At 35.5% G+C, this 16691-nt stretch overlaps 1 protein-coding gene across 4 annotated transcripts in view; it reads right to left on the reverse strand.

The window, feature by feature from the left end:
* The window catches only part of limch1a (LIM and calponin homology domains 1a), a 99619-nt gene that overhangs the window by 52964 nt on the left and 29964 nt on the right, over positions 1-16691 (reverse strand). For all 4 annotated transcript variants that reach the window (XM_061984050.2, XM_061984054.2, XM_061984056.2 and 1 more), the window contains exons 2-9: positions 16131-16201; positions 15973-16042; positions 12044-12150; positions 11944-11974; positions 11759-11869; positions 9414-9541; positions 8190-8260; positions 4405-4606 (exon numbers count right to left, since the gene is read on the reverse strand). In XM_061984050.2, the coding sequence (XP_061840034.1) occupies positions 4405-4606; positions 8190-8260; positions 9414-9541; positions 11759-11869; positions 11944-11974; positions 12044-12150; positions 15973-16042; positions 16131-16201 (791 nt within the window). The remainder of the gene's footprint in view (positions 1-4404; positions 4607-8189; positions 8261-9413; positions 9542-11758; positions 11870-11943; positions 11975-12043; positions 12151-15972; positions 16043-16130; positions 16202-16691) is intronic.

A 16691-nucleotide genomic window follows, 5' to 3' on the forward strand; every position in this document is an offset into this window, starting at 1 on the left:
TTATAATTTTGTTTACATTGTTTGAGTGTTTTCCATGCTTGTGTGGATATTTCCTTTCCTTTCTGCCTTGATAGCTGAGGGGATTATAATCAAAGGAAGGTTACATTTAAAATAAAAATGTTTACATTTTATATATTTTTCTCCTGGTAGCACAAGGATGACTTCCAAATACTATTCAAATGTACAAATAACTGATAGTGAAGAACGTCTGAGCACACAAAACTGGCATGATTTCCAAAACGCTTGTTCGTAAACAAGGTCTGCGCACAATTTCCAAATAAATTAATGAGAAAACTTAGTGAACAAGGTCCGAGCAAAATACCAGCTTAATTTTTAAAGTTTGCTGTGCTAAAAACTTGCTAATGAGCAAAATGCAAGCACAGTTCCAAAACTTAAAATACCAATAATCATTAGTGAATAAAGTCCGAGCACACCATGCATAATTTCCAAAACACAAGTTTGTGAACAAAGTCTGAGCACAACAACGATTTCCAACACTGAACATTCTAACAATCATTAGTTAACAAGTTCCAAGCACACAAAACATGATTTCTAATACAATTGTTTGAAAACGAAGTCTGCGCACAACACCGGCCCAATTTCCGAAACTTGTAATACAAATACTTGTTCGTGAATAAGGTCCGAACACAACATGCATGATTTCCAAAACACAAGTTAGCAAACAATACCAGCTTGATTTTTAAAGTGTGCTGTACAAAACAATTGTTAGTGAACAAAGTCCGAACACAAAACACCAGCATAATTTCCAATTTCGTAGTACATATACATATACATATACATATACATATACATATACATATACATATACATATACAGTACATATACTGAATGAGGTTTGTAGATATGCCGATATGATTTCCGAAACACTCGTTAGTAAACAAGGTCAGAGCACAACACCAGCATTATTTACAAAACTTGTTATCCAAATACGTGTTAGTGAACAAGGTCCTATCACAACTCCAAAATTAGTTACAAAAGTCGTTATCTAAATACTCATTAATGAACAAGGTTCGATCACAAATCCACTATTATTTACAAAACTTGTTATCCAAATACTTTTTAGTGAACAACGTCCAATCCCAACTCCAGCAGTATTCACAAAACTCGTTATGTCAATACTCGTTAGTAAACAAGGTCCGATCACAACTCCAGCATTACTAACAAAACTTGTTATCGAAATACTTGTTAGTAAATTTGTTATTCAAATACAAAGTCCGATCAAAACACTGGCATTAGTTACAAAAGTCGGTATCCAAGTACTCATTAGTGAACTAGGTCCGATCACAACTCCAGCATTATTCACAAAACTCGTTATCTCAATACTCATTAGTAAACAAGGTCCAATCACAACTCCAGCATTACTCACAAAACTTGTTATCTAAATACTCGTTAGTAAATGTGTTACTCAAATACAAAGTCTGATCAAAACACTGGCATTAGTTACAAAAGTCGGTATCCAACAACTCGTTAGTGAACAACATCCGATCAAAACTCCAGCATGAGTTACAAAAGTCGTTATCCAAATACTAGTTAGTGAACAACATCTGATCACAAAACCAGCATTTTTCACATAACTCATTATCTAAATAGTCGTTAGTAAATGTATTATCCAAATACTGTTCGTAAACAAAGTCAGATCACAACACCAGCATTAGTTGCAAAAGTCGGTATCCAAATACTCATTAGTGAACTAGGTTCGATCACATCACCAGCATTATTTACAAAACTCGTTATCCAACTACTTGTTAGGGAACAATGTCCGATCACAACTGCAGCATTAGTTACAAAAGTCATTATCCAAATACTAGTTAGTGAACAACATCCAATCATAACTCCAGCATGAGTTACAAAAGTCATTATCCAAACACTCAGTAGTGAACAACGTCCGATCACAACTCCAACATTATTCACAAAACCTGTTATCTAAATACTTGTTAGTAAATATATTATCCAAATACTCGTTAGTATACAAAGTCTGATTAAAACACCAGCATTAGTTACAAAAGTCGGTATCCAAATACTCGTTAGTAAACGTCTGATCACAACATTAGCATTATTTATAAAACTTGTTATTCCAACTTCTCGTTAGTGAACAAGGTCCGATCACAACTCCAGCATTATTCACAAAACTCGTTATCCAAATACTTGTTCGTGAACAACGTCCGATTACAACTCCAACATTATTCACAAAACTCGTTATCTAAATACTTGTTAGTAAATGTATTATCCAAATACTCGTTAGTAAACAAAGTCCGATCAAAACACCAGCATTAGTTACAAAAGTTGTAATCCATTACTTGTTAGTAAACAAAGACCGATCAAGACACCAGCATTAGTTACAAAAGTCGGTATCCAAATACTCGTTAGTGAACAACGTCCGATCACAACACCAGTATTATTTACAAAACTTGTTATCCAACTACTCGTTAGAGAACAAGGTCCGATCACAACTCCAGCATTATTCACAAAACTCGTTATCCAAATACTCGTTAGTGAACAAGGTCCGATGACAAATCCCAAATTAGTAACAAAAGTCATTATTTAAATATTCGTTAGTGAACAAGGTTCGATCACAAATCCAGCATAATTTACAAAACAAGTTATCCAAATACTCGTTAGTGAACAAGGTCCGATCACAACTCCCGCTTTATTTACAAAACTTGTGATCTAAATACCCGTTAGTAAACGTATTATCCAAATACTTGTTAGTAAAAAAAGTCCGATCAAAACACCAGCATTAGTTACAAAAGTCGGTATCCAAATACTCCTTAGTGAACAACGTCTGATCACAACATTAGCATTATTTATAAAACTTGTTATCAACTACTAGTTAGTGAACAAGGTCCGATCACAACTCCAGCATTATTCACAAAACTCGTTATCCAAATACTCGTTAGAGAACAAGGTCCGATGACAAATCCCAAATTAGTTACAAAAGTCATTATTTAAATATTCGTTAGTGAACAAGGTTCGATCACAAATCCAGCATAATTTACAAAACAAGTTATCCAAATACTCGTTAGTGAACAAGGTCCGATCACAACTCCAGCTTTATTCACAAAACTTGTGATCTAAATACCCGTTAGTAAACGTATTATCCAAATACTTGTTAGTAAAAAAAGTCCGATCAAAACACCAGCATTAGTTACAAAAGTCGGTATCCAAATACTCGTTAGTGAACAACGTCTGATCACAACATTAGCATTATTTATAAAACTTGTTATCCAACTACTCGTTAGTGAACAAGGTCCGATCACAACTCCAGCATTATTCACAAAACTTGTTATCCAAATACTCGTTAGTGAACAAGGTTCGATCACAAATGAAAAATTAGTTACAAAGTCACTATTCAAATATTCGTTAGTGAACAAGGTCCGATCACAACTCCAGCATTATTCACAAAACTCGTTATCCAAATACTCGTTAGTGAACAAGGTTCGATTACAAATGCAAAATTAGTTACAAAAGTCATTATTTAAATATTCGTTAGTGAACAAGGTTCGATCACAAACCAGCATAATTTACAAAATGAGTTATCCAAATACTCATTAGTGAACAAGGTCCGATCACAACTCCAGCTTTATTCACAAAACTTGTGATCTAAATACTCGTTAGTAAATTTGTTATCCAAATATCTGTTATTAAACAAAGTCCGATCAACGCACCAGCATTAGTTACAAAAGTCGTTATCCAAATACTCGTTAGTGAACAACGTCCGATCACAACTCCAACATTATTCACAAAACTCGTTATCTAAATACTCGTTAGTGAATGCATTATCCAGTTACTTGTTAGTAAACAAAGTCCGATCAAAACACAAGCATTAGTTACAAAAGTCGGTATCCAACTACTCGTTAGTGAACAACGTCCGATCACAACTCCAACATTATTCACAAAACTCGTTATCTAAATACTCGTTAGTGAATGCATTATCCAGTTACTTGTTAGTAAACAAAGTCCGATCAAAACACAAGCATTAGTTACAAAAGTCGGTATCCAACTACTCGTTAGTGAACAAGGTCCGATCACAACTCCAGCATTATTCACAAAACCCGTTATCCAACTACTCGTTAGTAAACAAAATCCGAGCACAACTACGAGCACTTCCTCTCTACCTGACGTAGCGAAGGACAGCAGGCAGAACTTTTATCCCAGCTTTCTGCAACTTCTGCAGCCTCGCCTGTTCCGACACTTCCTTCGCTACATCGTCATCCTCTTGCCTCGGGTTGCCGCCGTTGTTGTCCGGCGCCCAGGTTACAGTCTTTGGGTTTTTGGAGGGCGATTTTTTGACCTCAGTCAGCCCAAGAGGAGCATGACTGTTTGGGTCATCGTTTAGCGTTTAGGGAAGATTTAGTCAGGCGTACGGGCCAAGGTGATCCTTACCTGCGCTGCTCTCCGTCCTCCACGTGGGATTTCCGCCGCGGGTTCAGCACGTAGGAGCTGGCGTTGCTTCGGTTGGGGAGGAACTGGTTGAAGGGAATGGAGCTACGCGACTCGCCGCTGGCGCTCCGTCTGGCCGACATGTCGTCCTTCTGCACATCTGGCTTTCTGCCGGCGGCGTCGGCCTCCAAGTCGCTGGCTCGTCCTGCACGTGGTGGAGAGAGCAGTGGAGCGTTAAAGGACACAGTGTGAGGAAGTGTGCACTAGAAGTTTTTAATTGTGATTCATACAATTATTGTATTCTTATATAATATATTATGTAATATTTGCCCTGTGCCTGCGAGCACTTTATTAGCACTTCGCACATGAAATCCAATAGAGGAAGCGCATGAAATATAAAGGCTATTCAAAGATTGTTAGCTGGTAGACAACTTCCTGGTTCATGGAGGATGACATAAGCTCTTACACTATGTCAGTGTTTTTCAACCTTTTTTAAGCCAGGGCACATTTTTTGCGTTCAAAAAATCCGGAGGCAAACCACCAGCAGAAATCATAAACTCAGTTGACAGTTAAAAGTCATTGTCGCAATTGTTGGATATGCCTTTAAACCATAACCAAGCATGCATCACTATAGCTCTTGTCTCAAAGTAGGTGTACTGTCACGACCTGTCACATCACGCCATGAATTATTTGGAGGTTTTTTTGCTGTTTTCCTGTGTGTAGTGTTTTAGTTCTTGTCTTGCGCTCCTATTTTGGTGGCTTTTTCTCTTTTTTTGGTATTTTCCTGTAGCAGTTTCATGTCTTCCTTTGAGCGATATTTCTCGCATCTACTTTGTTTTATCAATCAAGAATATTTCAGTTGTTTTTATTCTTCTTTGTGGGGACATTGTTGATTGTCATGTCATGTTTGAATGTACATTGTGGACGCCGTCTTTGCTCCACAGTAAGTTTTTGTTGTCGTCCAGCATTCTGTTTTTGTTTACTTTGTAGCCAGTTCAGTTTTAGTTTCGTTCTGCATAGCCTTCCCTAAGCTTCAATGCCTTTTCTTAAGGGCATTTGCCTTTTGTTTATTTTTGGTTTAAGCATAAAACACCTTTTTACCTGCATTTACAAAGCAATTAGTTACCGGCTGCCACCTACTGATATGAAAGAGTGTTACACGGTTACTCTGCCGAGCTCTAGACAGCACCGACACTCAACAATAACAACACATAATTTGCAGACTATAATTACTGGTTTGCAAAAATGTTTTTAACCCAAATATGTGAAATTAGATAATCTCCCACGGCACACCAGACTGTATCTCACGGCACACTAGTGTGCCGCGGCACACTGGTTGAAAAACACTGCACTATGTCACACAATACATTCTTATTTTTCCACCTTTATCAACAGAGGCTTTTTTTAATGCCAACACTGATTAAATATAAAGGATTAAGAAGAACATTTTAAATATGAACTATTTAAAAGCAATTTTAAATAATGTATGAAACTGTTTAAAAAATATATATATTATGTAAATGTTATTTAATACATTTTGAATATGTATTTTATGGTCAATGTATGTATTTAATTACCTTTACTTTTACCTATTTAAATGCAATTTATACTGCATTTCGTTCCGCAGCCTCCGTAGAGAACCTCCAGGTTCTGTAACAGCTTCTTCCCTCAGGTCGTAAGACTCTTGAACGCATCATAATAATCCCCTCACTTCCCCCCAAAAATGGATTAACTCGCCGGAATATAAAGACAATATAACATACATCCATAAACGTGGATGCATATGCAAAAGTGCAATATATTTATCTGTACAGTAATCTATTTATTTATATCTGCACCTTGTTGCTTTTTTATCCTGCACTACCATGAGCTAATGCAACGAAATGTTGTTCTTATCTGTACTGTAAAGTTAAAATTTGAATGACAATAAAAAGAAAGTCTAAGTCTAAGTCTAAGTTATGTAACCAGCCAACCCTCTGCCATCTTTAATGGAAATGAGTAGGTGTGCGAATCTTTGGGCACCTAACGATTCAATCAATGAATCCGATTCCCAGGGTGACAATTGGACGAAACGATCTTGATTCAAACCGATTCTCGCAATGTGATTTTTGTTTTATTATATTCATACTGAAACAGGTTACAGGTTATAAAATCTCATTCTGCTTGCATGGAGATGGCATTAAAATGTATTTTTAAAATGTGATTCTTTAAAACAGATAAATACAAAATAAAAAGTAAAAATTTACATCGATTTTTGAAAATGATGAATAGATTTGGAATCGGAATGAATAAGAATCGCGATTCGAAGTGAATTGATTTTTTTCGTGCACCTCTAGAAATGAGTAATACTACACTGCAAAAACTGAAATCTAAGTAAGATGAAATATCTCAAATAAGGGTGATATTTGCTTATTTTCTGTCTGATAAGATAATTCTTCTCACTAAGCAGATTTTATGTTAGTGTTTTACTTGCTTTAAGGGTTTTGGTCCGAAATGATCTCAGTAAGATATTACAGCTTGTTGCTGAGATTTGATGACCTATATTGAGTAAAACATGCTTGAAACTAGAATATCAACTTTTGCAAAGCTGTGTCATCAACACTCACAAGTATAAAACTACTTTTTTAAAGTAATAATTTCTTACTTAAAGCATGAAAAAAAATCATGATGTCGAGCGCATATCATTATGTCAAGATAATGGCACTAGCATTTACTTAATTTAAGAATATTTTTCAACATATTGAGCAAAAAGGTCTCTTTTTTTCTACCAAGAAAAGTGTACTAGTTATTAGTGGGAATATACTTATTTTAAGGTATTTTTTGGGTTCATTGAGATTAGCTATTTTGACTTGGAAAGTCTTGACAAGCCAAATTTTCTTGTTCTATTGGCAGATCATTTTGCTTAGTTCAAATAAAATACCCCTCATTTTTGCATTTTTGTTTCTTGTATTTGAACACTGACTTTTTGCAGTGTACAAGCTAAGTCGCTAACTAAGCATCAGCATTCACACCACAACAATGCGCATGTGTTTTATTTCCTATCATTTTGTGTAATTTATTGGATGAACTAAGTATAAAGGTGACTACGTGGATGTGTAGAATGCTCTCATAATGTTAACAACTGTATTTAGAAGGTCGTAAACAATGTTTGATTTATAATTCATAGTATAGTATAGTATAGTATTTACCATGGTCAGCCTGACAATCACATAAAGACAAATAGCAATTGAAGACAGCAGATCTGCAATATGTGCACATGTTTTGGAGGCACTAAAGGTTTAACAAATATATAAAATAGCAGTAACTTTAATAGATTTGTTGCCTAATAAAACACAAGTTAATAAAGAAACACTTATTACACCACCAAAAAACGAACTAGTTTTGATTGTGCCTACTTGTAACTTAATCTGAAAATAATAAGGTTTGAATAATGTGTCTTTGGGGGGGAAAAATGCATCCTTTTAAAATTTAGGCTTGAGGAAGGTGTTTCCTTTGTTTGTGTCACCTTCCTGACCACATGTAGTCCACATGAAACACACACACACACACACACACACACACACACACACACACACACACACACACACACACAGGATGTTGACCCCCGTGCAGTTTTAAGTCTCTAATGACCACCGAGATCAACAGCTGCTGCATCTGGGACACACACACACGCACATGCACACAAATATCAAAGTCAAACCTTCAGCTGTCCACATGAACAGCTGTCCCCTCAAACATGCCTGACGCTATTATTGGACACAAGTTTTCTTTCTATTAAAGAAAAATACCGTCAGTGTTGCTTCGGTTGGCCACATCGGGTGAAGGACTGTGCTGCGAGCGTGAGCCAAAAGAGTCCAGACTGTCAAAATACAAAAACAAACATAACACAAATTAGACTGTTAGCTACATGAATAATTGAGGAATATTATTACAACTTTATTGTTGAAGTTTGAAATCAGGCTAAAGTTATGTAGAGGAAGAATGATTTTTTTACTTAAGAAAAATTCCATAAATGCTGCATTCAATGCAACAGGGAAATTTTGAAACACTGATTAAGTTGGATGAAGTGAGAATTGAAAAAAAGACAATTATATTAAAATACATACAGTATACCGGTAATGCTTATTTATTAGGGGTGCAGAAAAAAAAGTTTTCTTTTTAAGAATCCATCCATCCATCCATTTTCTACTGCTTGTCCCTTTTGGGGTCGAGGGGGGTGCTGTAGCCTATCTCAGCTGCATATGGGCGGAAGGCGGGGTACACCCTGGACAAGTCGCCACCTCATCACAAGGCCAACACAGATAGACAGACAACATTCACACTCACATTCACACACTAGGGCCAAATCCATCCATCCGTCCATTTTCTACCGCTTGTCCCTTTTGGGGTCGTGGGGGGTGCTGGAGCCTATCTTAGCTGCACACGGGCGGTAGGCGGGGTACACCCTGGACAAGTCGCCACCTCATCACAGGGCCAACACAGATAGACAGACAACATTCACACTCACATTCACACACAAGGGCCAAATCCATTTAAAAAAAATACGTATTCAGGCCATCTCCATCCAACCAAATGGAGCTTTTCTAATCTGAAACCTGTTTATAAAATGTTTTTTACTACACCAAATAATACATAATAATTCAAATAATAATTTGAATTGAGAATCCCAAAGAGTCACACCCCTAATATTTATATAAAACTAAATCTGTAAGAAAACATTAGGTTTGTTGTTCATCTTTCAACAGTCCTACGATGTGTCCTACTTTTGCAGTTGTCTTGAATGCAGCACTGTACAACATGCTATAGATGCCATAAACACAAGCATACAATAAGAGAGGAGTCAAAGCACTAAGCGAGTGAGAGGGGCCGCTAGCATACAAGCTACAAAGGGGGGCTAAGTGCCTTGCTTAAGGGCAACTTGGAGTCAGCTGCGATTGCTGTTGTGACTTTGTGAAAGATGCTACAAAAATGTATAAAAAAATATTTTAAAAAAAAAAGAAAAAGGTGCTGACCTGTCGAGAGAGTTGTCTCGGGTATGTCTCGGCGGAGAGAGCGACTCGCTGCGCTCCGAGTCCCAGCAGTCGTAGCCACTGTCACGAACGCTGCGCTTCTGGGAACCGTCCGCCGACTCCTCGCTGTCCTGCACACGGGGAAAAAACTACATGATATAATAATATGTAAAATATTTAACAAAATATGTAGAGTACACACGTCCATTTGTATTAAGCTGTAGGTGGTGCCCTTGGACATTACAGCAGAATATTATGAGAATTAGGAGAATAAATATAAATATTTCTCAAAATGTACTGTAGTTAACGTAATTTGCAATTTCTAAATATTTTAGTTGCAAAATTGACAAAAAGTTTGCATGTGAATTAACAGGAATTTAACAGCAAAATAGTATATATGAATTAACAGCGATAAACTTAACATTTAAACAAATACTATGTTGGTTAATACAGCTTGTATGAACATTTGGAATTTATTTGTATTATATTTACTATTTAAAGATGAAAACCCTGTGTATAAGCCACGCATTTCATGGAGCATAGGTTTGAAAAAAGTAGAGATGTCCGATAATATTGGATTGCCGATATTATCGTCCGATAAAGGCTTTAAAATGTAATATCGGAAATGATCGGTATCGGTTTAAAAAAAATAAAATGTATGACTTTTTAAAACGCCGCTGTACGGAGTGGTACACGGACGTAGGGAGAAGTACAGAGCGCCAATAAACCTTAAAGGCACTGCCTTTGCGGGCCGGCCCAACCACATAATATCTACGGCTTTTCACACACACAAGTGAATGCCAAGCAAACTTGGTCAACAGCCATACAGGTCACACTGAGGGTGGCCATATAAACAACTTTAACACTGTTACAAATACGTTTGTATGCGCCACACTGTGAACCCACACCAAACAAAAATGACAAACACATTTCGGGAGAACATCCGCACCGTGACACAACATAAACACAACAGAACAAATACCCAGAACCCCTTGCAGCACTAACCCCCCGCTACCCCCTCAACCCCGCCCACCTCAACCTCCTCATGCTCTCTCAGGGAGAGCATGTCCCAAATTCCAAGCTGCTGTTTTGAGGCATGTTAAAAACAATAATGCACTTTGTGACTTCAATAATAAATATGGCAGTGCCATGTTGGCATTTTTTTCCATAACTTCAGTTGATTTATTTTGGAAAACCTTGTTACATTGTTTAATGCATCCAGCGGGGCATCACAACAAAATTAGGCATAATAATGTGTTAATTCCACGACTGTATATATCGGTATCGGTTGATATCGGAATCGGTAATTAAGAGTTGGACAATATCGGAATAACGGATATCGGCAAAAAAGCCATTATCGGACATCTCTAAAAAAGAAAATAAAAATAGTAGGCTTCTCTATACGTCTTAAAGCTCTGCCAGTCTGCAGACGCTGCTGTCGTACGTCTTCTTCAGCAAATAGACTATGGAGCTCAGTTATACCGATTCTGAATTGATTCATAATTTTCAAAAATCAATTAACAATAAATGTATTCACATCCGAATAGTGATTCTTATTCATCCTGATTCTAAATCAATTTAAAATCGATTCACAAAAAAATCGATTAACATCCGAATCGCGATTCTTATTGATCCAGATTCTTAACTGATTAATCATTTTCAAAAAAAATAATTAATAATTGAATAAAATGTGTTTTGTTTGTTTTTTTAAATAAAAAATCTATTAAAAAAATGTTTTAGACCTTCTCTATGCAACCAGAAGGAGCTTTCTAACTTGTAACCTGTTACATTGCGAGAATTGGTTTGAATCGAGTTGAATCGAGAATCCAAAGGTTATACCAAAGACTATAAAAAAAAAATGGGACCCATTATCTCCCTGCTTGGCACTCAGCATCAAGGGTTGGAATTGTGGGTTAAATTACCAAAAATGATTCCCGGGCGCGGCCACCGCTGCTGCTCACTGCTCCCCTCACCTCCGAGGGGGTGAACAAGGGGATGGGTCAAATGCAGAGGACAAATTTCACTACACCTAGTGTGTGTGTGACAATCATTGGTACTTTAACTTTAACTTTAACAAATCTGAATTGAATCGTAAACCCAGTAATCGGATTTGAATGCTTAGGTGCTCAAAGATTCACTCTTGTACTAATTTAGCTCTATAATAGGCTAACTTAGCATCACAACATTGACTTTACAATGTGAGTTTGATGTTAGCATGTAGCTCAGATGGCTAAGCTAGTAATGCTAACGTTTGCGTCCTCCTGTCCGACTCCTTGACGTTGCGTTGTCGATTCCATCCCGCTGTCCACCGTCTGTCCGTCAAAACGAAAAGACCTCCGTCCACTTACCATCTTCATTTGTGCCAGCAGTCCTTCAAACTCCTTCAGGTTGAGTGTTGGTCCGCTGTAGGAGGCGCAGCCGCGGGCAGCTTTGCCCAGCCAGAACATGGTGTTCAGCACCTGGAAGACATCGCTCACCTTAGCACGAGAGCACATGTGTGAGGTTAAAGGTCACCTGCGGGGTGAAGACTCACGTTTTTAAGTTTGCGGCTGCAGTCGGAGTCCCTGGTGGAAGAAGGAGGTGAGTTACAGACATGTCCTTGTCATGAAAATGGAAATATTCATCAGATTTACTTGAGGTTGGCTCTTATGGACGTGTCCTGCAGGTCACCAGGGTCAAACAGCTGCGAGCCCTTCAGGCCTAACTGCTCGCAGCCTCGCAGGAAGACGGAAAGATTGTCCTGAAGGACGCATCACGGACCAAAAATATGTGAGAAATATGTCAATTCAAACTATTCTAGTTGATGATGTTCTACACCAGTCCTGTCGATGGGGATAAAGCGCATTGCAAGGCAGATGACGATAAAAGCGTTATCAAAAATGCTGAATAAAACATTACGTTGCGGTTGTGATACGCGTGAAAATTTAATGAAACTGTTTTTTTTACTGATGCTGGTAAGAAGAACAAAACGCATTAAAAAAAAAACGAGGAAAAAACATAATCTCTTCTTGTTTGGTGGAGTTAGGAAAAGAAGCAGCTTACAAAATGAGATAATACAGTAAGATACAGTAATGGCAACACAGCGATGTCAAACTGACAAATAAAAAATGCACTGGATTATCATTAAAATAAAATATAAATTCTACCTACCTTACAACATGTTCAATTAATATTACAACATTATTACTGTAACCTTTTAACTTGTCTTGTACTATTACGATCTTACTATGAAAATATTACGGCTTTTTCTCTCGTAATAACTTTTTTCTGGAGGAATCTTTTTTCTCATTACTGTAAAGTACAACTTTGTTTTCTTAACTTCATTACTTATGAGGTGGCGACTTGTCCAGGGTGTACCCCGCCTTCCGCCCGATTGTAGCTGAGATTGGCTCCAGCGCCCCCCGCGACCCCAAAGGGAATAAGCGGTAGAAAATGGATGGATGGATAGATAAGGCTTTTTTCATAGCTTTGCAGCATGTTTTCTTAACCTATTAATAGTCAAACAGCTGTATATATATATATATATATATATATATATATATATATATATATATATATATATATATATATATATATATATATATATATATATATACACACCCACACATATATATAATAGATACGTATAATATAGATACAGAACAACTTCTAAACTTAGAAGATTTTTTGTAATATTACAACTTCATTCTCAAAACTTTTTCTTGTAACTTTACGACTTTTCCTCATATCATGTTTTTCTCGTGACATTACGTTTTCTCCTGACATGTTTTTTCCTTATGAAATTACGTTTTTGTCGTATTATTACATGTTTTTCCTCGTAAATTACATTCTTAAAGTATGTTTTTTTCCTCATGATAATACCTTTTTCTAGTAATACTACATGTTTTTTATCATAGTATTATGTTTTTCTCCTAAAATTACATATTTTTTGCGCATGATATTACCATTTTATTTACATGTTTTTTCTCCTTATATCACATTTTTCTCCTAAATTACGGTTCATGTTTTTGTAATGTGACATTTTTCTTGTAACATTACAACTATTCTATCGTAACATTACCAATCTTTAATTTAATTCCAAAACGTTATAGTTGTATTCTTGCAACATTACAACACTACAACTTTTTTCTGCTTGTAATAATAAGACTCTATGCTTATAACTGTAAGGTGTTTTATTTGGAAATATATATATATAAAAAAAAAAAAAAATCTTATCAAGTTATGACTTGTATTCCAATAATAAATTTAATGTACCATTTAGAACGTTCTTCTTACAACACTGCAAGACTTTTCTTCGTTTTAACAATTGGACTTTTTGCGCATATTACTACGACTTTTCCCCCCATATTTTTTTCCATATTGTTACAAATGTATTCCTCTCACTTTACGAATTTCTATTTTTGTATTGTTACAACTTTGTTCTCGTAACTTTACCATTTGTCTTGCAATGTTAAACTTAACATAACTTTTACACATTTTTCTTGTAACATTAAAACGTTCTCCCTGTTACACGATAACTTTTCTTTCTCATTACATTACATAACTTTACGAAATTTGTATTTATCTATTTTTATATTACTTCATGATTTGTCTTCCAATATTTATCTTAAAGTAACTTTTACAACTTTTTCCTGCAACATTACAAAGTTCTTGTAATAACGTCATGATGTTTTCTTATCATACATTTATTCTTGCAACTTCATACATTTTTTATTCATGTACTTTAACAATGTTTTTTTTAAACCTTCACTTAGTTTTTAACTTAACATAACTTTTTCCTGTAACATTACAACATTTTGCTTTTAAAATTCCGACTTACAAAATGTTTCTTCTTTTGTTAAATCATTTTCTCGTAACTTTGCTATTTGGCTTTCAGTATTTATAATGTTTTCTCATAACTTTTAAACTTTCTTCTCATAACAACTTTTTTCCTTTTACCTTACAACTGTGTTCTTGCAAAATTACACATTTTTATTCTCGTACTATTCCGACTTTTTTTTATAACTTTACTTAGTTTTTAATGTAATACAACTTTTTTCTGCCACATTACAACTTTTTGCTTCTAGAACTTCAACTTACAAAATTAGTTTTGTTTTGTTAAAACATTTTCTCGTAACTTTGCTATTTGTCTTTAAGTTCATGTTTACTTGTAACATTACAACTTCCTTTCCATAACAAAACCTTTTTCTCGTTACCATTCAACTGTATTTTTGCAACGTTACACATTTTTATTTGTGTACTACTCCGACTTTTTCGAGGGCAATTATGATTTTATATATATATATATATATATATATATATATATATATATATATATATATATATATATATATCTATCTATCTACCGCTTGTCTCTTTCGGAGTCATTCCACTTTATACACTACACTTTTCCTCATGGTGTAAGAAAAAAAGGCCCTTAATTGTGTCAAAAGTGGCCGCCTCCACAAACCAATCCAACAATCCAAAAGTAGCGCAAACGTTGTTTACTCATATATATATATATATATATATATATATATATATATATATATATATATATATATATATATGTATGTATACATACATATATATATATATATATATATATATATATATATATATATATATATATAAGTCATGATATAAGTCGTGATTTGAGAATTTTTTTTACAAAAAACTTATATATATATATATATATATATAATAGATACGTATAATATAGATACAGAAATCCTAAACTTAGAAGATTTTTTTGTAATATTACAACTTAATTCTCAAAACTTTTTCCTGTAACTTTGCGACTTTTTCTCATGTTATATGTTTTTCTCGTAACATTACGTTTTCTCCTAACATGTTTTTCCTCGTGATATTACGTTTTTGTCATATTAGTACATGTTTTTCCTGGTAAATTACATTCTTAAAGTAAGTTTTTTCTCCTTGTAATTACCTTTTCTCCAAAATTGCATGTTTTTTTCCCTCATGATAATACCTTTTTCTCGTTATACTACATGTTTATGTCATAATATTATGATTTTCTCCTAAAATTATATATTTTTTGCTCATGATATTACCATTTTATTTACATGTTTTTTTTCCTAATATCAAATTTTTCTCCTAAATTACGGTTCATGCTTTTTTCACGTAATGTTACATTTTTCCTGTAACATTACAACTATTCTATCGTAACATTACAAATCTTTCATTCAATTCCAAAATTTTATAGTTGTATTCTTGCAACATTACTATTTTTCCTCATAACACTACAACTTTTTTTGTAACATTTTTTTGTAACATTTTTTTCTCAAATCACGACTTTTTTCCTTGTAACATTACAAAATGTCAACTGAGTACATTTCATACTCAAAATATTCCAACTTTTTTTTTGTAACTTTACAAATTGTCTTCTAATATTTTGACTTTATTCTCGTAACTGTATATTTATCTCATATTTGTTGACGCTGGCTATGAAAATGCATTGTTCTTGTTTATTGATTACCAAAAAGAGTTTGAGTCGAGAACTTGAGGACAGGATTTTAACGTTCCCTTGCGTTGGTGTGAACATGGTGTGAGAGTGTCTCCTTACCAGGCCGGCGATGGGGGTGGGCAGTCTGTTGATCTTCTTGACCAGGCCTGGTCTGATTGCACTGAGCAGCCTGCGTGGAGGAGGGGACACACACACATATATTTAAGTGAGGGGGTTGCTGTGTGAGACCCCAGTAAAGCAGTGATGTCACGTCTTACTCGCATAACAGGATGCCATTTTCCAAGGCGCTGCGGAAGTCCTTGTCTCCGAAACTCTTCCCTGTGACCGCCTGCAAAGGGGAGACAAACAGTAAGTTATATTAATGTCATATGTCCTCCAGTTTATTAATGTCATATGTCCTCCAGTTTAGGGCAGCACGGTGGCACAGTTCATTAATGTCATATGTCCTCCAGTTTATTAAATCAATCATTCCACTTCATCCATCCATTAATTTTCTACCGCTTGTCCCTTTCGGAGTCATTCCACTTTATACACTACACTTTTCCTCATGGTGTAAGAAAAAAAGGCCCTTAATTGTGTCAAAAGTGGCCGCCTCCACAAACCAATCCAACAATCCAAAAGTAGCGCAAATGTTGTTTACTCATATAAAAAAAAGGTTTAGAAACGTATGACATTTTTTATTCTCTTCAGACACCTTATTAGGTACACCAGCACAATCAAATGTGATTCTGCCCTTGCATAGATGATAACCCTCGGTGTTGACTAGGGATGGGTACTGAATCCGGTACTTTTTTGGCAGCGACTGAATCCCGCCAATC

This window comes from Nerophis lumbriciformis, linkage group LG25, assembly GCF_033978685.3.
Source record: "Nerophis lumbriciformis linkage group LG25, RoL_Nlum_v2.1, whole genome shotgun sequence".
Taxonomy (NCBI): domain Eukaryota; kingdom Metazoa; phylum Chordata; class Actinopteri; order Syngnathiformes; family Syngnathidae; genus Nerophis; species Nerophis lumbriciformis.